The 21,058-nt window shown below is 38.4% G+C and overlaps 1 protein-coding gene across 2 annotated transcripts in view; it reads right to left on the reverse strand.

Moving 5' to 3' along the window:
* Nucleotides 1–14,515: 14,515 nt before the first annotated feature.
* The window catches only part of LRP12 (LDL receptor related protein 12), a 74,947-nt gene continuing 68,404 nt past the window's right edge, over nt 14,516–21,058 (reverse strand). For both annotated transcript variants that reach the window (XM_047842416.1, XM_047842415.1), the window contains 2 exons: nt 20,621–20,753; nt 14,516–16,505 (listed from right to left, as the gene is read on the reverse strand). In XM_047842416.1, coding sequence (XP_047698372.1) covers nt 15,639–16,505; nt 20,621–20,753 — 1,000 coding nt within the window. In that variant the 3' untranslated portion in view covers nt 14,516–15,638. The remainder of the gene's footprint in view (nt 16,506–20,620; nt 20,754–21,058) is intronic.

Below are 21,058 nucleotides of genomic sequence, written 5' to 3' on the forward strand. Positions count from 1 at the left end.
ACAGGGAAACAGTCCTGTGAACAGAGCCAACACAGAGGACGTGCAGGAGAGATGGAGAGAGACTGGTTTCTCACGACATGGTTGGAGCTTCCGGAACCGCCTGTGCCTCAAGTCCCCCCCTCCTCTAGACTTTCCACTCTGTGGCAGCTGGTTGACTTCGGGTCTTCTGTCACTTTCAGCAGTCAACTGACAGAGACTGGGAAGATATCTTTTGAGTTTAAAGACAAGGCGGTCACATGTGACCTCAGGGATGGTGTTTTCAATAGTGGAATGAACGGTATCGTTGCAAATTTCCTCATCTCTCAGATTACACATACGTCTAAGTGATTAAAAAATTAGAAAGCCTCAGTAATTTCAGATTCCTGATTTGGCCATCAAGCCAGAAACAAGAAATCCAAGAAGGTTATGCAATTATTGTGAAAAGGCTGCTGTGTAAAGGTGAAAGGAATAATTACAAATGTAATGAAACTCCTGTAAGCTATCCAAATAACACACCACCGTAGGAAAATAAGACGGGATGCCAGGGTGGTTGCGACATCCTTTCTGAAACTGTCCAGGTGAATGATTTCAAAGGTTTCTTTATTTTAGATACTTTATTTTATTTTTTTTAGTAGAGTCTTTTTCCCTCTTTTTTCCCTTTTAATTTTATTTTAGAGAGAGAGCTTGATCACGAGTGGGGGAAAGAGGCAGAGGGATAGAGAAACACAGAGAGAGAGAGAGAATCTTAAGCAGGTTCCATGCTCAGCATGGAGGCCAACATAGGGTCGGTCGATCCCACAACCCTGAGATCATGACATGATTTGAAATCAAGAGTCTGATGCTCAACTGACTGAGCCACCCAGGCGCCCCACAGAGTCTTCCCCGCCGCCATGTTTATTAATTTTTGAGCAAGAGAGAGAGAAGAGAGAGAGAGAGAGAGAGAGAGAGAGAGAGAGCACTCATGGGGGATGGGCAGAGAGAGACAAAGACAGAGGATCTGAAGTCAGATGCGGGGGTTGAGCTCACGTACAGTGAGATTATGACCTGAGTCGAAATCAAGAGTCGGACGCTTAACCGACTGAGCCACCCAGGTGCCCCTATTTTAGATACTTTACATCAAACCAACTTCCCATGTTTAATTAACTCAAACTTTTATCAGAAAAAGGGCTTTGTAGAATGTCGCTGAAGCAGGAGGAAGTGGCTCATGGAGATTCACCAACAGCAACACGAGACAGAGTGGGGAAGTTCAAGGAGAAGTGTTAGTTCACAGAAAGAGCTCTCCCTGATTCACCAGGTGGGATGAGCCTGGGCAAAAGTGCTCCTTGGAGGAAGCTTGTCCTCAGAACAGTCCCTCCTCTCTTCACTTTGTCCTGTTCAGCCTCCTCCTTACCCAGAGGTCTACTCAGGGCCTCACTGGGCAGTAACAAGGATTTGGGAGAGAGAGACGCGATACTGGTGGGAAGGAAGACTGTCATTTTGCCTTTTTCTTGCTGGGGGAAGAGTCGGGTTGGTTGACTCACAGAACAAAGAGTGGAGGACTCACTGTCACCCAGAAGATTACAAAGATCGATGCTTAACCACAGAAATCAGCCCTGACTGATGATTTCAAAGGGCAGCAAGGTAGAGGAGAAAATGGTGACTTCCTTCACTGAGTGGTTTGAGTTTTTGGGAAAACAAATCCATCAGACCCAGGGGTATTTAAGTCCTCAGCAAGCCCAGAGTCCAGGAGTTTGCTTTCCCTATTCTCCTAAACTGGTCGGCTCCTGCCAGGGCCAGGGCCCCTGTGGCCCTGAGAGGGTTTCAAGCCACTGTTTATGGGCAGAGAGAAGGAATGATGAGGTGTGCGGGCAAACTGAGGAACAAGAGAATAAGAGAGAAGTGGGTGTCTCCAGAAACCGTGCCCCTGCTGGGGTCTGTAGGAAGCCCCGGCTCCCTGTCCCACCCTGGGATCCAAGGTAGCGAAGATTTATCCAGCACTCACGTCAAGTCAGGACTTGGCCAAACACTTTACGTGTCTTAGTTTACTTCACTCTCACAACTCTCTGAACTAAGTACTGTTTTTCCCTTTTTGAGGTCAAATGATTTGCCCAAGGCCGCATAGCAGTAAATGTTGGCAGTAAGCCATTCTGGAACCTGTGATTTGCCCATTATGTGACTCCGGATTCCAAAGCCAGGTTCAGATCCTGGCTGCACTGGGGCCTCAGGTGATGTAAATGGATACATGATGACCCAGGAATGAAATCCTGCCTCCCTAACAGTGACTTCTGACCTATAGCACCCGTGATGAGCTGTTTCAAAGATGCTGCACAGTCGCCTAGATTGTGATGACTGTATTGTGGAGTGATTCTGTGTTCTTGCTCAGGTCACCAAGGACATGAGTGGTTAAAACAATTTATAAAGCAGGCAACACCGATCTGCCTTGGGGGAAAACTTTCAGACATGTTCTGGTGTGATTCCAAGAAACTCGAGGAAAAATACTTTGCAAACGTTCTTGTCTCCTATACAGTCTGGTATTAACATAATTTTTGTTCTGCTTCTGGTTTGTTTGTTAAACTATTCTGATGCTGAGCTGGAAGTTCAGGCACATCTTGGAAATGTAGGACAGTCCTTCTGCATTTCCTCTGGCTGCTCAAACAAAGCACCACAAAGGTGACAGCTTGAAAGAACACAACTTTGTTTTCTCTTGGTCATGGAGCCAGAACTCCAAAATCCGTTTCCCTGGACTATAGTCAAGCTCTTGGCAGTGTTGTTTCCTTCTGGGGTCTCCGAGGGAGAATTTGCTTCCTAGCCTCTTCCAGCTTTTGGTGGGTGCCAGCATTCTTTGGCTGTGGCCTCAGCACTCCAGTCTTGGTCCATGATTGCAATTGCCTTCCGCAGCCTCCCTCTTATAAGGACACGGTGATTACAGTCAGGGCCCAGCTAGGTAACCCAGGATAACTTCCCCCATTTCAAACCCCTCAATTTCATATCTACAGAGTCCCTTTTGCCCTATAAGGCAACATCCACAAATTCCCGGGCCTAGGAAGATATCCGGGTATCTTTGGGGCCCCTAATTCAGCCTAAGATAGTGCCTATCATCATTCCCCTGAACAAAAAGACACTGCCTTCTCAAGTGAAGGGCTGGGAACACCAGGCTGGGCTCAGAGGTTTCTTCTGCCCATCTGCCAGCTTCACTAGCTAGTGCCTCCAGAAACCCTCCTGCTCCTTTAACTCACTCAGAATGTGCCACGGTTTCCGAGTTATTTTAATCTTTGTTAGCAAAACTTATTGCAGCAATATGATAATACGTAAGGAAATAGTGAAAGTGTACCCTGGGTTACAAAGGGTATAAAAAATAAATAAATGAGTAAATAAATGGCTGATCTGCATATGAGTTCTGGCTTATCACCTATCACCTATGGATTCTTGGCTAAATTTCTTGGCCATTCTAAGCAAGAGCAAATCATTAAAAAAAATACCACTTGGATTTTTGTTGCATAGACCAAAAGAGGGTTTGAATACTGTATTTTATATTTAAAAGTTTAAAAAATAAAAACAGTAAAATACATAGAGTAAAATTCATCTTGTTTAAGTATATAGTGCTATGAATTTTGACAAAGACATGCAATCTTTTGCAGGCAACTACCATCGCAATCAAAATGGAGAGTATTTCCATCAGCCCCAAAAGTTTCCTTGTGCCTCTTTACAGTCAATCTGCTCTGCCCCCACCTCTGGCCCCTGGCAACCACTATCTTCTTTCTGTCCTTTGAATTTTGTTGACTTTCGACTTGGATACAAAGTGAGGTGTAAAGTATCTGCAGAGTTTACCTACTTTGGTTCTAAAAGTCATCTTCAACTTAGAAGTGTTCTTCCTGTGCTGTACATCTAAAGCAACCCCACTCCCTTCCCCTTTGATGCTGTCAAGATACAAAGCAAAAGGGATTTAAGGCAGACCTTGCTGGAATTTAGTCCAGACCCCAGCTGGGGCTGAGGCAGGGATAGCAGGTGCTCTGCTGGAGCCCTCCCAACACTGTATAAAGTTATGCAGACATGACAGTGTTGAGATTCTGATGCCCCAGGCGTGGGAGGAATCAGTGTACAGGCAAGAACATGAAATACAGACACAACAGTCTGGGTGCGGGCCCTCTTACATGCACTGCTCTCATCGACACCCACGCCCTCTGAAGCAGAGACTTTCGACCTCTGCACTGGCCATGCCATCTCATTTTATGCTCTTACTTCTCTCACATAAGGTAGTGGAGTTGTATATCTTCCTACTTCATTAAAAACGTTGTGCATCTTAAATTCTTCTTGGGAAAAAATTACTCCTTTGCCGTTAAGCGGTACTTAGTACTAGACATGACAAACACAGTGAAAATGTTGTAGGTCAAGGATAATACCTAACTACCCATCTACTATGTAACTGTGTATTTATGGCCACTAATATGTGATGTTATTTACCTGTGTAATCAAAAACCTATCGATGGCACATAAAAAGAGCTAACTTCATGTTCACTTTGTCAGTATCACAGTACAGCACATGGAGGAAATGTTCAGCGTTGGGTCCACATTAATTAGATCACAGTTAAAAGTTTCTTTTAGACTTCTTTGGAGCTCCAAACTGAGCTTCAGCCTTATTTACTTTCCCATTCACACATTTGCCTTCAAAGAAGTTCATTGGAGTGTTACTAAAAACAAGTATTCGACTAATTGCGTTCCAAAATAAATGACTGTAATGCTAGAATAAACCACTAGATGGCATCTCGAAAAGACCAACTGTTCTTTGGTTCAGAAACTTTTGTGAATAATAGATAAGCCACTCCTGGTAACCTTATATCTGTATTTATATGTAGTTATTATCCTCTCTTTAAAGTTGGAAAGGAAAATAAATAGTTTCCTTGTTCCCTGGAATAGGACTAATGAATCTTTTTGTGGACATGTTAATGTACAAGTATAATTTCATATTATAAAATTATGATTTTCTAGATTTACAAAATATATGCTTCATATTAAATAAAGTCTTCACATTATGATTTAAAGAGCATATAGAGTGAGCAAATATAGTCCCTCCATAAATATTTATGGAATAATTAATTGCTGAGCTTGAATCCAATAGGTACTGGGCTGAGGTTCTTATAAATGTTATCTCATCTTGACAGGAACTCCATGAGGTAGAAAGCATTACTTCCATTTTACAGATGTAAAAACTATGGTTCAGAGAGGTTAACTGCCAGAGTCACACAGTTAGTTGATCAGATTTCAAGGCCAATGGAACCGACAACCACTATATTATACGGCTGAATAGATGAAGACAGTATTTTCTGTCTTTAATTTGATAAAACAATTACTTTTATCTTGCAGAATAATAAGCAAGAATATTTGTACAGGAATAGCATAGACCTAATTCTAAAAGCAAAAGGAGAAAGGGAATATTGTTTGTGTTTTTGTTCTCTAATTGTTAATTGCTTTATGGAGATAAATTATACATCACAAAGTTCACCACATTGTTCAATTCAATGGTTTTTTAATATATTTACAATGTTTTAAAAACATTCACCTAATCTAACTTCAGAATGTTTTTTATCAACCCGAAAAGAAACTTGTACCCATTAGAAGTCGCCAATCCTAACCCTCCCATCTCCCCATTCCCTAGTCCTACGTAACCAATAATCTACTTTTTGTCTCTACAGATTTCAGGGCATTTCATATAAATAGGATCATACAATTAATTGGTGGTCTTTTCTTACTGACTTCTTTCACTTGGCATGATGGTTTCAAGTTCCTTCATGTTGTAGGATGTTTTCCACTCCATTCCTTCTTATTGCCAAATAGTATTTCATTTTCTGGATATATCATGCTTTCATCCATTTATCAAATGATGTACATTTGGTTGTTTCTACTTTTGGGTTATTATGAATAATGCTACTATAATAATTCACATACGAGTTTTTATGTGGACATATGTTTTCATTTCTTTGGGTATGTACCTAAGAGTGAGATTTCAGGGTCAGATGGTAACTTTATAGTTAACTTTTAAAGTACTGAGAAACTGCTTTCCAAAGTGACTGCACCATTTTGTATTACTGCCAGTGATGTATGGAAGGTCGTTTTTCTATATCCTTGCGAATGCTTGCAGTTCCCTCTCTGCTTGACAATAGCCATCCTAGATTGTGAAGTGGTTGTTTTTAAATTTTTGTTATTTTTTAAAAAGTTTATTTATTTATTTTGAGGTGGGGGGATGCAGAGAGACAGGGAGAGAGAGAGAGAATCCTAAGCAAGCTCTGCGCTGTCAGCGTGGAGCCTGATGCAGGGCTCAGACTCACAAACCATGACATCATGACCTGAGCTGAAACCAAGAGTCGGATGCTTAACCAACTGAGTCACCCAGGAACCCCTAATCTTTTTGTTATTTTTTAATAAAGCAAATATGGTTCCAAAGAAAACAGAAATGCTCACTATGTGACTGTAATAAAATCTTAAATATAAAGTAAAATTTCTCCATTATTCTCTGTGTGAACATGTAGTAAAGAATTAGTTCATGTTCCAAGAATTACACTCCTTCCCACATCAATGACAAAGGCACTTAATGCTGCTCCTGATACTGCTGCTTCAGAGGACACTATCTACCACCCAGACATGTTCTGAGGATTAGAAATGATGTACATAAGGCATCTAGTACGACCGTTGGTGCTCAGGAAGTACTCAACACATGGATGCTTATTTTCACTCACTCCATTCAAGAAAATGGTTACAAAGAATCACTTTGCACACTTGGCAAACAATTCTAATGGCAACTCATGAGCTAGAGGAATGGAAATTATATTGTATGGTGAAATCTCCATAAAAAAACAGTAATAATGCAAATCCAGCCAAAGGAAACCAATAGGAGCACAATGATGTTAACACTCATACGATGCATAATAACCAATACGAAGTCTGTATTTAAGTCAGACTTGGAAAAACTAAATCTAAAAGCCAAAAGAAATTTCAACGTTCTTTTTTTTTTTTATTTCTTTATTTTGAGAGAGAGAGACAGTGAGAGTGGGAGAGGGGTAGAGAGAGAGGGAGACAGAGAATCCCAAGCAGGCTCTGTGGGGCCAGTGCAGAGCCCAATATGGGGCTCAAACCCACAAAACCATGAGATCATGACCTGAGCTGATACCAAGAGTTGGGACACTTAACTGACTGAGCCACTCGGGCGCCTCAGAAATTTCTATGTTCTTTAAAAGCAGGGCTCAGCAGATAAGGGAAATATACATGATCCTATTGTAGTGAAAGTGAAAAAAGTTTTAGAATATTATTTATATGTTGCTTATTACCATAGTTTCTGGATACAAATAATTTCCCTGAAAGCCTGTTATTTATACTATTTATATTAGCTCAATGCATGTTACTAAGTCCATAGCATGTAGCAACATCTTTCCTGTTCAGGGCCCTGTGGAAATTCTTCACTTTGGCCTTTGTAAAGTAAAATAGAGGTCTCTGCCAAGATACCACTTTTCATTGAGATGCAGACATAAGTGGCCCTGTAATCAAGAAAATAGGACCGTGGCTGTTGTAAATCTGCTCTTTTGAGAAGCTCTACTAATATACAGAACACGTAACACATGGTGGAGGGGAGAACAAAACAAAGGTATTAATTTGGAAAATGAATATGTAATATTGACAACTAAAATGTATTTTCAACCTCTTATGCTCTGGGAAAGTCTTCTGCATAGTCTTTTTTTTTTTTTCTTTTGTTTAATCCTTACAGTAGTAACTCTTAAGGGTAGGTATTATCCCATGTTCCAGATGAGACAGCACGGCTGGCTGAGATCAGATGATGTATTCAGTTCTAAAACTCTTTAGCAGCAGAGTCAGGATTCAGACTGTGATGTGTCAGACTCCAAAGCCCATGCTTTTCCAGCTCACTCTATTTGTCCCTAGTAAAGCTTCCATGTCACTTTTAGGAAAACGTTAAGCTTCTTAGGGCTTGAGCCTTCTTTCAGCACATGGGAAGATCTACCCTAGTTGACATCTCAGTAACTTCACTTGAAGTCACTCTTAGTAAATTCTTTGCGAATATATTTATTTCAGTATCCTAAATAAACCGTATGTGCCCTAGGTTAGCATAGGGTGACTTGGTCCTACAATGTTCTAGCACTGGTTTCCAAATTTATTAATCCCGAAAACCTTTTGTTCAAATGAAATCTTAGATAGTTACTTTTGGCAGAGAACAGGGCCAGAAGTTTATTGATAACCTGACCATCAACCATAACTATGCTTATTGAGCACTACACTACATTTAACCTCTCCTAACTTGCTTATATATATTATTTCATTTAATCCTCCAATCCACTGTTATTTCCAATTTAGGAACCAGTCGACAAGTTAGGAAGGTATTACTCTGTGGGTAATGGAGAAGCCTATGACCGGTGCATCATGCAAGCAGAAGTCGAGGTAGCCAAGCCAACCAAGGCTTGTGCCGTTGCTCAGAGATATGAGACTTTTTCTCTTCCTTTCCCCAAACCTTTAAAATGAGGCTCCTCCTTTTGCACTGGTGTTGGAAATGCAAACTGGTGCAGCCACTCTGGAAAACGGAGGGGAAGTTCTTCAAAAAATAAAACTACCCTATGACCTAGCAATTGTACTACTAGGTTTTCAATCAAAGGATATAGGGGTGCTGATTCAAAGGGGCACATGTACCCCAATGTTTATAATAGTGCTATTGACAACAGCCAAAGTGTGGGAAAAGTCCAAATGTCCATTGACTGATGAATGGATAAAGATGTGGGGTGTGTGTGCGTGTGTGTGTGTGTGTGTGTAATGGAATATTCGGCAATCAAAAAGAATGAAATCTTGCCATTTGAAACAACATGGATGGAACTAGAGTGTATTATGCTAAGCAAAATAAGTCAGAGAAAGATTACCCACCATTCACCTCTAATAAATTTAAAAATAAAGATTTCAGAAGGCGAGAGAGAGAGAGAGAGAGAGAGAGAGAGAGAGAGAGAATCTCAAGCAGGCTCTGTGCTGTCAGCACAGAGCCCAAAGTGGGGCTTGATCTCATGATATGTGAGATCACAACCTGAGCCAAAATCAAGTCAGTTGCTTAATTGACCGAGCCACCCTGACGCCTCTTACCTTTGTAGTTGTAATCAATATGTGGACAATTGATGTACTTGACATATGATAGGAGAGCTGAGTTGATTTGATCCTTTTGGCAAATGAGCTTATTCCTGGGACTGTAACACTGTTATTCTTAAAATATTCACTGGCAAGTTAGTGTTTATGTGTCAGGTCCTGTGGTAGATTGCAAATGCCACAAATTCTTTGCTGTGTCCACTATTGAGAGTGGGGTCTAGCACTCTCTCTATTGGATCTGGTTTGGCTTCAGTGATTTGTTTGGCCAATAGGAGACAGCAGAAGTGACATCCTGGGCCTTCTGAGACTAGGTCATAAGAAGCCTTGTAGCTTCTGCAGGTGCCTTGGGACACTCATCCTTGGATCCCAGTTTCCATATTTAAGGCAACACAAGCAGCCCCATGGAGAGGCCCACGTGGACAGGATTCAAGTCTCCTGGCTGAGCTCCCAGCCAACAGCCAGCAGACTTGTCAGTCATATAGGTGAGCTTTTTTTGTGAGTATATCCTACAGCTTCGTGGATGCAAGGAGCAGGATGAACCAATTGTACTGAGCTCTGCCCAAGTTACTGACTTGTGAGCAAACTGAATGACTTGTGGTTGCTTTAAGTATAAAGTTTGGGAGAAGTTTGTTACACAGCAATAGATGACCAGAACATGTGCTAAGGCCTTTACAAATGTTATCACAATAATCTTATGGGGTAACTGCTATTATCCTTATTTTAATTTTTTTTTTTAACATTTATTTATTTTTAAGACAGAGAGAGACAGAGCATGAATGGGGGAGGGGCAGAGAGAGAGGGAGACACAGAATTGGAAGCAGGTTCCAGGCTCTGAGCCATCAGCCCAGAGCCTGACGCGGAGCTCGAACTCCCGGACCGCGAGATCATGACCTGGCTGAAGTCGGACGCTTAACCGACTGAGCCAGGCGCCCCATATTATTATCCTTATTTTAAAATGAGGAAGCTGAGGCTCAGTGAGTTTGCATAATAATCCAGGTTTGTTAGCTCCAATTTGAATATGGGTATTTTTCTTTACTGATATTACTTCATTCTATGGTTCATCTTATTCAAAAGACAACTGTTGAGGCAGACAAGACTAAGGTCAACTCTTAGTTTTGTCCCATTGTCTTAGTTTAAGTCCTTCTAGGACTTCTGTCCTATTGGCACAGGACTGTGAGGATCCAAAGATCCATATAATGGGCTTGACAGATGGTAGTCATTCAACAAGGGATAAATAAGTATGTGCTTTGAGAATTCTTTCCTATGACAAAGAAACAGCTGGTGGTAAAGGACTCTTAGAAATGGTTTTTGATAGTGTGAACATGGGGATACACTCATTTAGGTCAGGTATGTGCTAAAACATGTCAAAAAGAATGACCTTCAAAAAAAAATCTGTAACATCACATAATGGTTAAACCATGTGTGCATATATGGCTTATGTTACAAGGCATAGAAAAAATACAGATTTCATTGAATTGGAAAACATTCCTGATTAATCAGCTACATCTGTTACTTCCCTTCAAAAGATTCCTTCCAGCTCTGAAATTCTGCGAATTTTACTTTGCCTCATTCTACCTTGAATGTTGAGGGCCTCAGAAAAAGATGCAATCAGCTAACTTCCAGCCCCTGGTAGTAGCCACATGCAACTTGTAATTTGTGTGCTATTTCTGAACGAGGGTGCAGTTACTCCAAGAACCAACCTCTCTACTGCCTATCAATTTTTACACAGGGTAAGTAAAACAGGTCCTATGAAGTTGCTGTCATTGTCTCCCTTGAAGTTCAGGGGCAAGGGCGTGAAGGAACCAGCAAGCAGCTAGAATGGAGCTCTTATCATCACCGTCATCATCAATGGGTTTGTGGTAGGTACTCAACAAATACCTAGCAAATTGAATGTATAGTACCTTTCTCCTTGTCCTTTTAACCTGTCTCACCCATTTATTTCCAGCTGAACAGTGGATGATGGGGGTAGCAGTGGTACAAACTGAAACTCCAGAGCTTGTAGAAAGACTCCCCTTCATCCTGTGCTTATGTTCTCAGTCCCAGCTGATGACAAGCGCTAAGGCAGGGCTGCTGGCCCAAAGAATCCTAACACAGCCTCCTTGGTTTCTAGTCTCTTCCAAACTAATCCTGGAGCCCTGACTGATGGACTGATAAGGCAAGACAAAGTACTATGTCATGATAATCTGAGTAATATCTACTAAAATCTGTATCCATAAACAGAGAATGTACTTAACAGTGTTCCTGGAACACTTAAAAAAAATGAGAAAGGACAAGAAACTCAAATCTCCCCAAATAATACATATAACATTTTCTGATCCTGATGCCATAAAAATGAAAATTAATGTAAGAATCAGAAAACAAAACTACTATTCACACCAAAATTCCATTATCTGAGGAAAAAAGGAACAAAGAAAAGAAAAAAGGAAAAAAATTTTCTTCTGTAAAACAACTTTTGGATTAAAGTAGAAATAAACACTGAAATATCACAATACCTAGAATATAAGAGTCATGACAACACCAATACATCTAAGTAGTTCAGCTTAAACAGTGCTCAGAATTGTCTACACCTTAAATCTTACATTAATAATTAGAAAATAAAAATGAATGAATGAAGTGCTAACTCAAGGAGTCAGGGAAAAAACAACAAATGAACTAAGGAGAGCAAAAAGTAGGAAATTTATTAAAGTGGAAGTCAGTTAATTGGAAAACAGAAAAATTATAGAACAGAGATAGTCAAAACATACCACTCTGGGAGAAACAAACAAAAAGTTCAAAATGTCAACTGTTAGCTATCTTATTTAAGAAGATAATAGGGCAAACATAATACACAAGGGAGAGCCATATGCACAAAAGAGAAAGAGATACTTTTGCTCAACGCTATGCAACTAAATTTGTAAACTTGGATGAAATGGAAGATTTATGATGTCAGCTAAGATATAAAAACTACACAGACCAATTACTACAGAAGATAGCAACAAAGTTGTTAAAGAGCTACTAGCCAAACATCCATCAGATCATTTCACTGAAATTTTAAGGAACAGAATATTCCAATGCAATTTAAGCTGTTCTGGACCAAAGGAAAAGGAAGTTTCCAAATTCACCAGCATAAAACTAAAAACCAAACTTCTTAAAGACAGCACACACATATAAAAACTACAGACTAATATCACTGATGAATACAGTTGCAAATATGCTAAATAAAGTATAACGTAGCAATATATTAAAAATATACACATGGCCAAGTAGTTCATTTTAGGAATGCAAGAATGGTTCAAAATTACAAAATATATTAATAAAATTCAATGTATTAAAAGATCAAAGGAGAAGAATCATATGATCATCTCCATAGTGAAAAGGCATGTGATAAAATTCAACATGCATTCTTGGTTAAGTTTTTTTTTTAAATATAGAGATCGGTGGATCAATTGATTCTCCTTAACGTGATTGACTGATATATTTAACATTATTCTAGAAGTACTAGACAATGCAATTAAAATTTAAAGAGGTATGCAAACTGGAAAATATGATTGTGTAACTAGAGAACACAAAAGAAAAAAATATTGATAGCTATAAGAAAATGGTAGTCTGGTAGCTGTGGAGAAAATGAATGTAAAGAAATCATTAGGCTTAACATATACTAAACGCCGATTGAATTATAAAAAGGACTTCCTTAATATTGATAACAAAAACACTGAAAGTCCTAAGAATAAACTCTTAAGAATGAAGATGATCTCTATAAAGTAAAATGCGAAACATGTCTAAAGGAAACAACCACAAAAAGAATGAATGGGCACCATTTTTACATAGGTACCATGATTTAGACAGAAGCTTTAACATGATAATGATGTCAAATTTCCCTAGGTTAGTCTATAAGAATTAAAATTGTCTAGGGGTACCTGGGTGGCTCAGTTGGTTGTCTGACTTCGACTCAGATCATAATCTCAGTTCTTGAGTTCGAGTCCCGCGTCGGGCTCTGTGCTGACACGTTGTTTCCCGGAGCCTGCTTCAAAATCTGTGTCTCCTTCTCTCTGTCCCTCCCCCGCTCATGTTTTGTCTCTCTCTAATATAAATAAACATTAAGAAAAAAAATGGTTCAAAAAACCCACATACTAATGGGCCTTGTTTTGTGAGACTTGAGTAGGTCAATTCTAAAGTTCAAATGGAAAAATAAGCAAGAATATTTAAAACATTTAAACATTACAGTTATTAAAACAGTGTAGAGCTAGTATAAAAAGAGAAGGGTAGATCAATTGAAGAGAATAGAATTGGAGTCTAGAAACATATCCAAGTAGTATATAAATTCTATGATAAAAGTGTCATTTCAAATAGTAAGGAAAGAATGTGTTATTTAATAAAGAGCTGCAGGATAAAATTAACTGGGGAAAAAATGGAGCCTTAAATTCCGGATTGATTGTGATTTAAGTGGGAAAATTGAAATAAAAGAAATACCCAACTTTAGTTTTAATATTCAAACTTAAATAGATACATTTTTCCCTTAAAAAAAAAGTACAAAGTATGCATAGTAGGTTACAATTTGTATCATTATATATGGCATTTATATATATATGGACACATTTATAGATTTACATGGTACCTTTGGAGGGGTATACAGAATTTGGTATTGGTACTTGTCTCTTTGGAAGGGAACTAAAAGATGGGTGTCAGGGAAGGGGAGAGACTCACCTTTTACTGTTTGAACCAGGAAAATGTATTAGTTAATTATAGAAAGAAATTAAAATAGAAATGCCAGGAAACAAAACCAAGAAACCTATACAATATAGTATATTATTAGTAGGACCTAAATAAGATTAATTTGGTGATACAAATTCTGCTAGGAAAATATTCTATACGGGTCTGAAATGCATCTGAAAATCATACAAAGAGAACTAATTGAGTTATTGCATCTTAGAAGAAACATTAATTAAGAAGTTTTCTCAAAGGCAAATATATTCAGCTCCTTAGGAATTTTTACCCTCAAGTGCTGATATAAGCTACCACCTTACTCTGAAGACGACTGCCTGCCCTTCAATGTTCTTCTAGACACAGCGCAGTATTTTACGGCCTCAATCTGCACGTGCACCAAAATGCAACAAAAATAAAGAGCAACTCTGATTTAAAAAGTACCTCAAGGCAATACAAAAAAAGTGATTTTTAATTTTTGATACATATTAAAACATTTCAGTCAGTTCTTTCTGACAGCATAACACGACAAATACACAAGACCTCAAACATGCTTTAAAATGACATTCAGCAAAATATTGAAAATTTAATAAATAGCAATAATCACACACAAATACATATTTCATACTCAATCATTAAGCTATTAAAACAGACAGCTAAAGAATAAATAAACAAGAATAGACAATAAAAAAATATGCGGGGTTTGCAATTCATTCTACTTAAAAAAGGGGGGAGGATCTGAATGATTTTGTAATTTGCTTTCTGACGTGTAGCATGATCCTCCCCCGCAGTGAATAAAATATATCGAAAACCACTCTTACAATAATGCAGTCTTTAAATACAACAAATAAATATGAAACCAGCAAAGCAATTTCAAGTTGTAATAAAAACGCCCCCCCCCCAAAGCTATGGAAATATATAGTCATTGTGGTAGCAAATGACAGTATTGAAAGTGATAGTGCTTGTGCACTGAACTCATCTGTGACCTTGACATGACGTTAGTGCAAATCCCTAGGGTCCAATACAAGCATCACCCTGTACCAGGGAAGGACATTACCGGTTGGAACTTATCTTGTACAATTTTTGTACATTTTTTATAAAGTTCAAGATTTAATGCATAGTAGAATATCTTCATCTGCTTAATTCTGTCCCGAAATAGGGATGAAAAAAGAAATGACTTGGGATTTTACCATTTGGTCTGTACCATATTAGAGTATTAAAGTCAACATTAGAAAATCTATAAAAGAGTTTCACTTTTGCCATTAATTTTTCTAACTCTATCTAAATTTCACATCACAGAATGTTAAATGTAAGAGAAAAATTTGTAGACAAAGGTTTTTCCCTTTGAGAAAGCTCATATTATGATGAAATCCAATAATATTTAGACAGATGTTACCTAAATAAAAACTCAGGTGAATATAAGGGGCTTTTTTTTTGTACATTAACCACCTTGAAATGTGATATATTAAGTTACAAGATGTAATGGCAAAAAGCATAAAGGGTTCAATGAGAAGAAGGTATTATTTTGTACAAACAAATGTTTTAACATAGGATAGATAAACTGACAGTTGAATGAGTCAGCAGCCATACTTCTATTGTGAACTACAGTACCAGGATAAAAACAATTAAAACGAATGGAAGAACATTATTGAACAATATGAATACATAATGCAATTTTAGCTGCTAAAATAGTAAACTCTAAAGTTCATAGAGTTACAAGTTGTTTAATTTAACCATGCAGGCTAATATATAATAATAAGAAATCACCCTGCATCTTTTTTGCTTTTAAATTAAAACTAGTTTAATTGTGAAGTTTACAAAACAACGAACGGATGCTGCTCCGACTCGTACATGGCCTCGCTCGCTGTGATCCGTACCTAACAAAGTAACAAAGCCTCATCATCACTTGTTTCATTTTTCAGTGTTGCTTCCAAGCAAGTGTCTGGGATCTGGGCAGTGTGGACGACGCCACAGCGCGCGCAGGGGCCGTCTCGATTACTTGGCCTCGCTCCAGGGTTCGCTGCGCTGTATGGTTGTCTAAACCCTTGTCCTTGCTCCGAGGCAAGATCGAGAAGAGGTCTGGAGCAGTCATTCACATCCAAGTCTGAAGCTCCATCGGAAACCGGAATTAGCATTTCAACATCATCATCTTCTTCTCTTCCATTTGCCCCATTATCAAGCTGTCTCAAAGGACTCTGGTTCTGATTTACGGAGCTTGATCGCCCTAATGTAAAACGTACCCAACGCAGCCCCTGAGTCATACGACTTAGTGCACTTGTGAGCTGGTGCCTCGCAGGACTCACACCTGGGGGTTCTACACTTGTCACATCCCTTCCACTATCTGTGTGACCACCTCGGGTACTCTGAGTTGAGGAACTTCCACTTGCTCCCACTGTTGCTTCTACTGCTGTTGTGGGAGGGACTTTTTGGGGCAAAGGAGCTGCAACCCCACCAGATGCTCCTGCCGTATCTCTTCTCTCATTTTCTGTGTCTGTGTCGTCGGACTCCACAGAAAACAAACTTCTGTGAGCATGACTTCTTTCAGGTTCTCTGCTGGTACTCTGACTAGGGACAACCTCATCTCCATCTGCTGAGACCAAAGCCAACGACCCTGAATGACGTGATCTTGCAAAATTAAAAATACGATTCCAAATATTGCTGGATCTGCCTGCCATTGGAAGCCTGATCGAAGTGAATCCAAGCTGAGATCGTACTGCCAGCCTCAGGTTTTCCAAAACAGAAGCCTACAGAAAATAAGAGGAGATCTTAAGATCGCTAACAATGAAGTATTAACACAGAAAACATGCTTCTAACAAGAACGTGTTGTGGGTAAAGACATTATTACTCATCGTTAGAGTCTATGAAGGATGAATTCAATTCTCTCATCTGTAAAGGTTCACCTACCACAGAATCTAATCTATAACTCGTACCATTGCTCACTTAAGATTTTCCTGACACTGCATTTTATACATACAACTTTAGAGTGATGTTTCATATCAATTACAACAACTATTTTATTTCAAAACTGGACGCTGTAATCCAATTCTAAAAGTGTGCCAAAGGGACAAAATTATTTGACACTGCTTTAGCTAGGAATGTAAACTAGGCTCTTTATCTGGTTTATGCCTTTCTTGTTTTTAAACACAGAACAAGTCAGACTTGATTTACAAGGTTGAAACTTTCCCAAACATGGTAAAGTTATATATATATTTCACAGCTGGTTCTCAAGGATTTGTTGAATGAATGGGTAGTGAAGATTGATTTATACTGTCATAAATAAGAGAATTAATTAATTTATAATACAGCACAGGAAAGTTTAAGATTATTTAATTAATTAATTTATTTTTTTTAATGTTTATTTATTTTTGAGAGGGGGGTGGGGAGAGAGAGACAGAGAGGATGAGCAGGGGAGGGGCAGAGAGAGAGAGGGAGACACAGAATCTGAAGCAGGCTCCAGGCTCCGAGCTGTCAGCACAGAGCCTGATACGGGGTTAGAACTCATGAACTGTAAGACCATGACCTGAGCTGAAGTCAGATGCTCAATTGACTGAGCCACCCAGGCACCCCCTAAGATTATTTTTTTTATAGCACTACAACACAATGGTATTTGAGACATTTGGACTCTTCTCAATCTTTAAAGATTAGGTTTTATTTTCTACAGCATAGCATTAAGCATAAATTTTCACACCCTTATTCTTTGAAAATTTACTCATTTTCCTAGATGAATACATTAATGGGTTATTTTAAAAACATACAACATTTATATAAAACAGTCTTTAAGCTCCATCTAGTGGTTATAAAAAGGAGTATTCAAACTTGGAACAAACACAGCTTTCATCTGTGGCATTTGGTATTTAAAATACAGTATTTCCAGGAAAAAATGGTGAGTTGACATATTCCCTTTCCAATGATGCTATAAGTTCACCATGCCAAAACGAATGGCTCTCCCTTTCCCTTCACAGAAGAAAAGAGTTTCCCTTGATAGCATGTGTTCTCCACCTCTCTTCAAGATCGGTATTAAACTTACTTGTTAGTCCCACATAGGCCTTTTGAACATAATCTCAGGAATATAATTCACAGAAAGCAAAGGAACTAGGATCATAGGAATATTTAATAATCTGGCACGGACTGTCAATAAGAAGTCTGAAGATCAGCATACACAGATTTGTTATACAAATGAGTCAGATTTTTCACCAATTAAGAAGTATCTAATTTTATATTAAAAACAAACAAACAAACAAACAAACAAAAAAACCGGTTCACATCCCTAAGGAATGTCTCCATAGATGTGGTCCTCACCATTTAGCATTTGAGTTCTAAGGCTTTCATGTGAGTACTATGTTATACCCAGCAGTGAACAGAAGGCTCTTCAGATAAGCTTTCCTTTTATTCAGCTATCACCCATCGAGATCAACAACGCTCACTTTCACATTAGAGTCTGTCATAGTGAAGTTCTCTACTTAGAGTTAAAAGTTAAAAGTCTGTTTAATTAAAATTAATTTAACATTAGATTCCTAATGTTTTAGGGATAATTTTACATACTTCTTCAGTTTATGAAGAAGAAAGCATTCTTCAGAAAGCATTTCTATTTTTGAATGGGATGGGAATTTAGAATATTCTTTTTCTTTTAAGGAAAATAATAATTGATAATTAATAACAAATTGATAATGTGTTACCAAAAGTTTGAAATTTGAAAGTTTAATCTCATAAATGGAATAAAATCTAGCTTACTATTCATAACATTTTATTTTAAAACTTTGTTAAGTATAATTCCCTCATAAGGCTAAACTATAAACCTAAAGAATGGTGTAGTATGTAGTAAAGAATTAAATGTTATTCAGAGTGAGGTCTGACCTTTGCCATCTGCTTCTGGGATGTGATCTCTGAGCCCTTACAGCATCATCTCTGACAGGAGTGTCCTAGCCTGGGGCCTGGGGCCCGGGGCCAGCCAGATACAGATAACGCTGTGTCTAAGGTGGAGGCTCTAAGCCACACGAGCAGTGTGATGTAGGGTGGGCACTGGACTCGGCAGGATCAGTGTGTGCAGGGGGTGGAGACTGAGATCAGCCACATGTGCAGTTAATCATGCCTGCATGGTGGAGCCACAGTAAAAACTCTGGAGGCTGTGTCTCGGGCGAGCTCCCTAGTTGGCAATATTCTGTGCACATTGTCACACACCCGTGTTGAGAGTGTAACACTGTCTTGACTTTGTGGGGAGAGGACAGCTGGAAGATCTGGGTTTGGCACCCTCCTGAACCCTGTTCCAGGGGTCTTATTCTTTGGCTGAATTAATTTAGGTCTTTTCCCTGTAATTAACCATACCCCTGACTATAAGAGCTTTCAGTGAGTTCGGAGTCCATCTAGTGAACAGTCAAAACTGAAAATCATTTTGGGAACCTCAGAACTTATAATTTCTGTAAAGATGAGACCTGTTTGGTGTGGACTGTGCTTTCTTTAACTCCACCGTTAGCTGAACTCTTGGAGGAGCTTCGGGCCTTAGGGGTGGTAGGTGACAGATGGCAGATGGTACACCAGGTGGGCGGAGCCAACCATTGTTGGAGCTCCCACCTAAAAAGAAACTTGCCACCTGGCAGGGCTGAGAATGTGTAGCTTTCTCTTATTTTGCACACAAAATTCTGACCAGTGGAACTTTTGAATTATTTACTTAGCAAGGTACATCTAGAGAAATGTTCTTAAAACTATAAATTCTCACCAATATTTCTTAAAAGACTCAAATAAAGGTGATGGACTGTAGTCAGAAATCATATCTACCAGAAAGAAAACGGTCTTCCATTTTGCACAGAATTAAATCACTGGGAAAAGAATGTTTATCAATTTTTATAAATATTTCTGAATGAATTTACATTTTAAATGTATACACCCTTATGTCTTTATGAACCCTGGTATACTTTAGGCACTGAAAAAGAAGTTTTTAAAAAAATGCTAATAGGACTTTATTTAATTTTAATTTTTTATATTTTTGTTAAATTTATTTAGTTCTGAGAGAGAGAGAGTGAGAGTGAGCAAGGGGCAGAAAGAGAGGAAGAGAGAGGGAGAGAGAGATAATCCCATGCAGGTTCCTCACTGTCACTGCAGAGCCTGAAGAGGGGCTCAAGCTGACCGGATATGGGGCTCAAACTCACGAACCATGAGTTCATGACCTGATGCTTCACTAACTGAGCCACCAAGGAGCCCCAAAATAGTGTTAATAGAACTTTAAAGAATTCGGAAACATTAATAAAATAATGAGTTACTATTTAAAGAAAATGATATGAGTTCTTAAACAGTGTAAAATCCGGCTGTCAAGTTTTCCCTCAAGTCAGGTGGAAATGTTAACTTCATTGCAATTACTTTTATTGTTAACTAGTTAATCTAATTACTGATATATTACTAGTTACTGTTAAAAAAAAAAAAAACGGTATGAATTCTTAAACACCGTAAAATCTGGCTGTGAACAAAAGTTTTCCTTCTAGTCAGGTGGAAATGTTAACTTCATTGCAATTTACTTTTACTTATTAACTCATTAATCTAGCAGATTACTAACGTATTAATTTTAACATTCATTCTTAAATCTTCTAGATGTTTAGTTCAAACAGAAAATAACTTACTAAACTTTACTTCTGAATTTTAATGCACCAAATTATCATAAATAGTAAAATGCTTAAGAATCACATAACAAAATCAGAAGAATGAAAACATTTGGTATTTTGTAGCATTTGTTAAAATACAATGAAACATAATTTCAAATCCTCCATATATTTAATAATCCTTGACTACAAGAATTATGACAAAGGTCCTTTATCATATATACAAATATAGAATTCATTTTAGGAAACAGAAATCATAAATTGCAACATACCTGATTAGGTGAACAAACAGGAAAATCTTCAACTGGTGGAATTAAACCCTGAGCAATCAACTGTCCATAAGAGGGAGGGGCTTCTCTTCTTAGCAGTTCTGCTTCCACTCTTGACAGCTGTGTTTCAAATGACCTGTTAGAGAAAACAGGGGAACAGAAAAGGTTAAAAAGGCAAGCTAAAATAATTTTTTAAATCAACAATGAAAAAGATCTGAACCTTAATATATTTGACCATTTTTAAAGCTTAGCCAACTAAGCTTTATTTATTGGATATCTATAGCATTCTGACACTGAGAATACAAAGGCAAAAAGCCAAGGGGCTTTCACTAGGAGCCTGGATCACTAAGTTTTAGTGAATTAGAAATTCCCATAAAAGGTAAATGTATTAGATCTTTAAAGCCCTAAGAACATAAGAGGTTTGAGACTTTAGGTGAAAGT

The sequence above is a fragment of the Prionailurus viverrinus genome, chromosome F2, assembly GCF_022837055.1.
Source record: "Prionailurus viverrinus isolate Anna chromosome F2, UM_Priviv_1.0, whole genome shotgun sequence".
NCBI classification, from domain to species: Eukaryota; Metazoa; Chordata; class Mammalia; order Carnivora; family Felidae; genus Prionailurus; species Prionailurus viverrinus.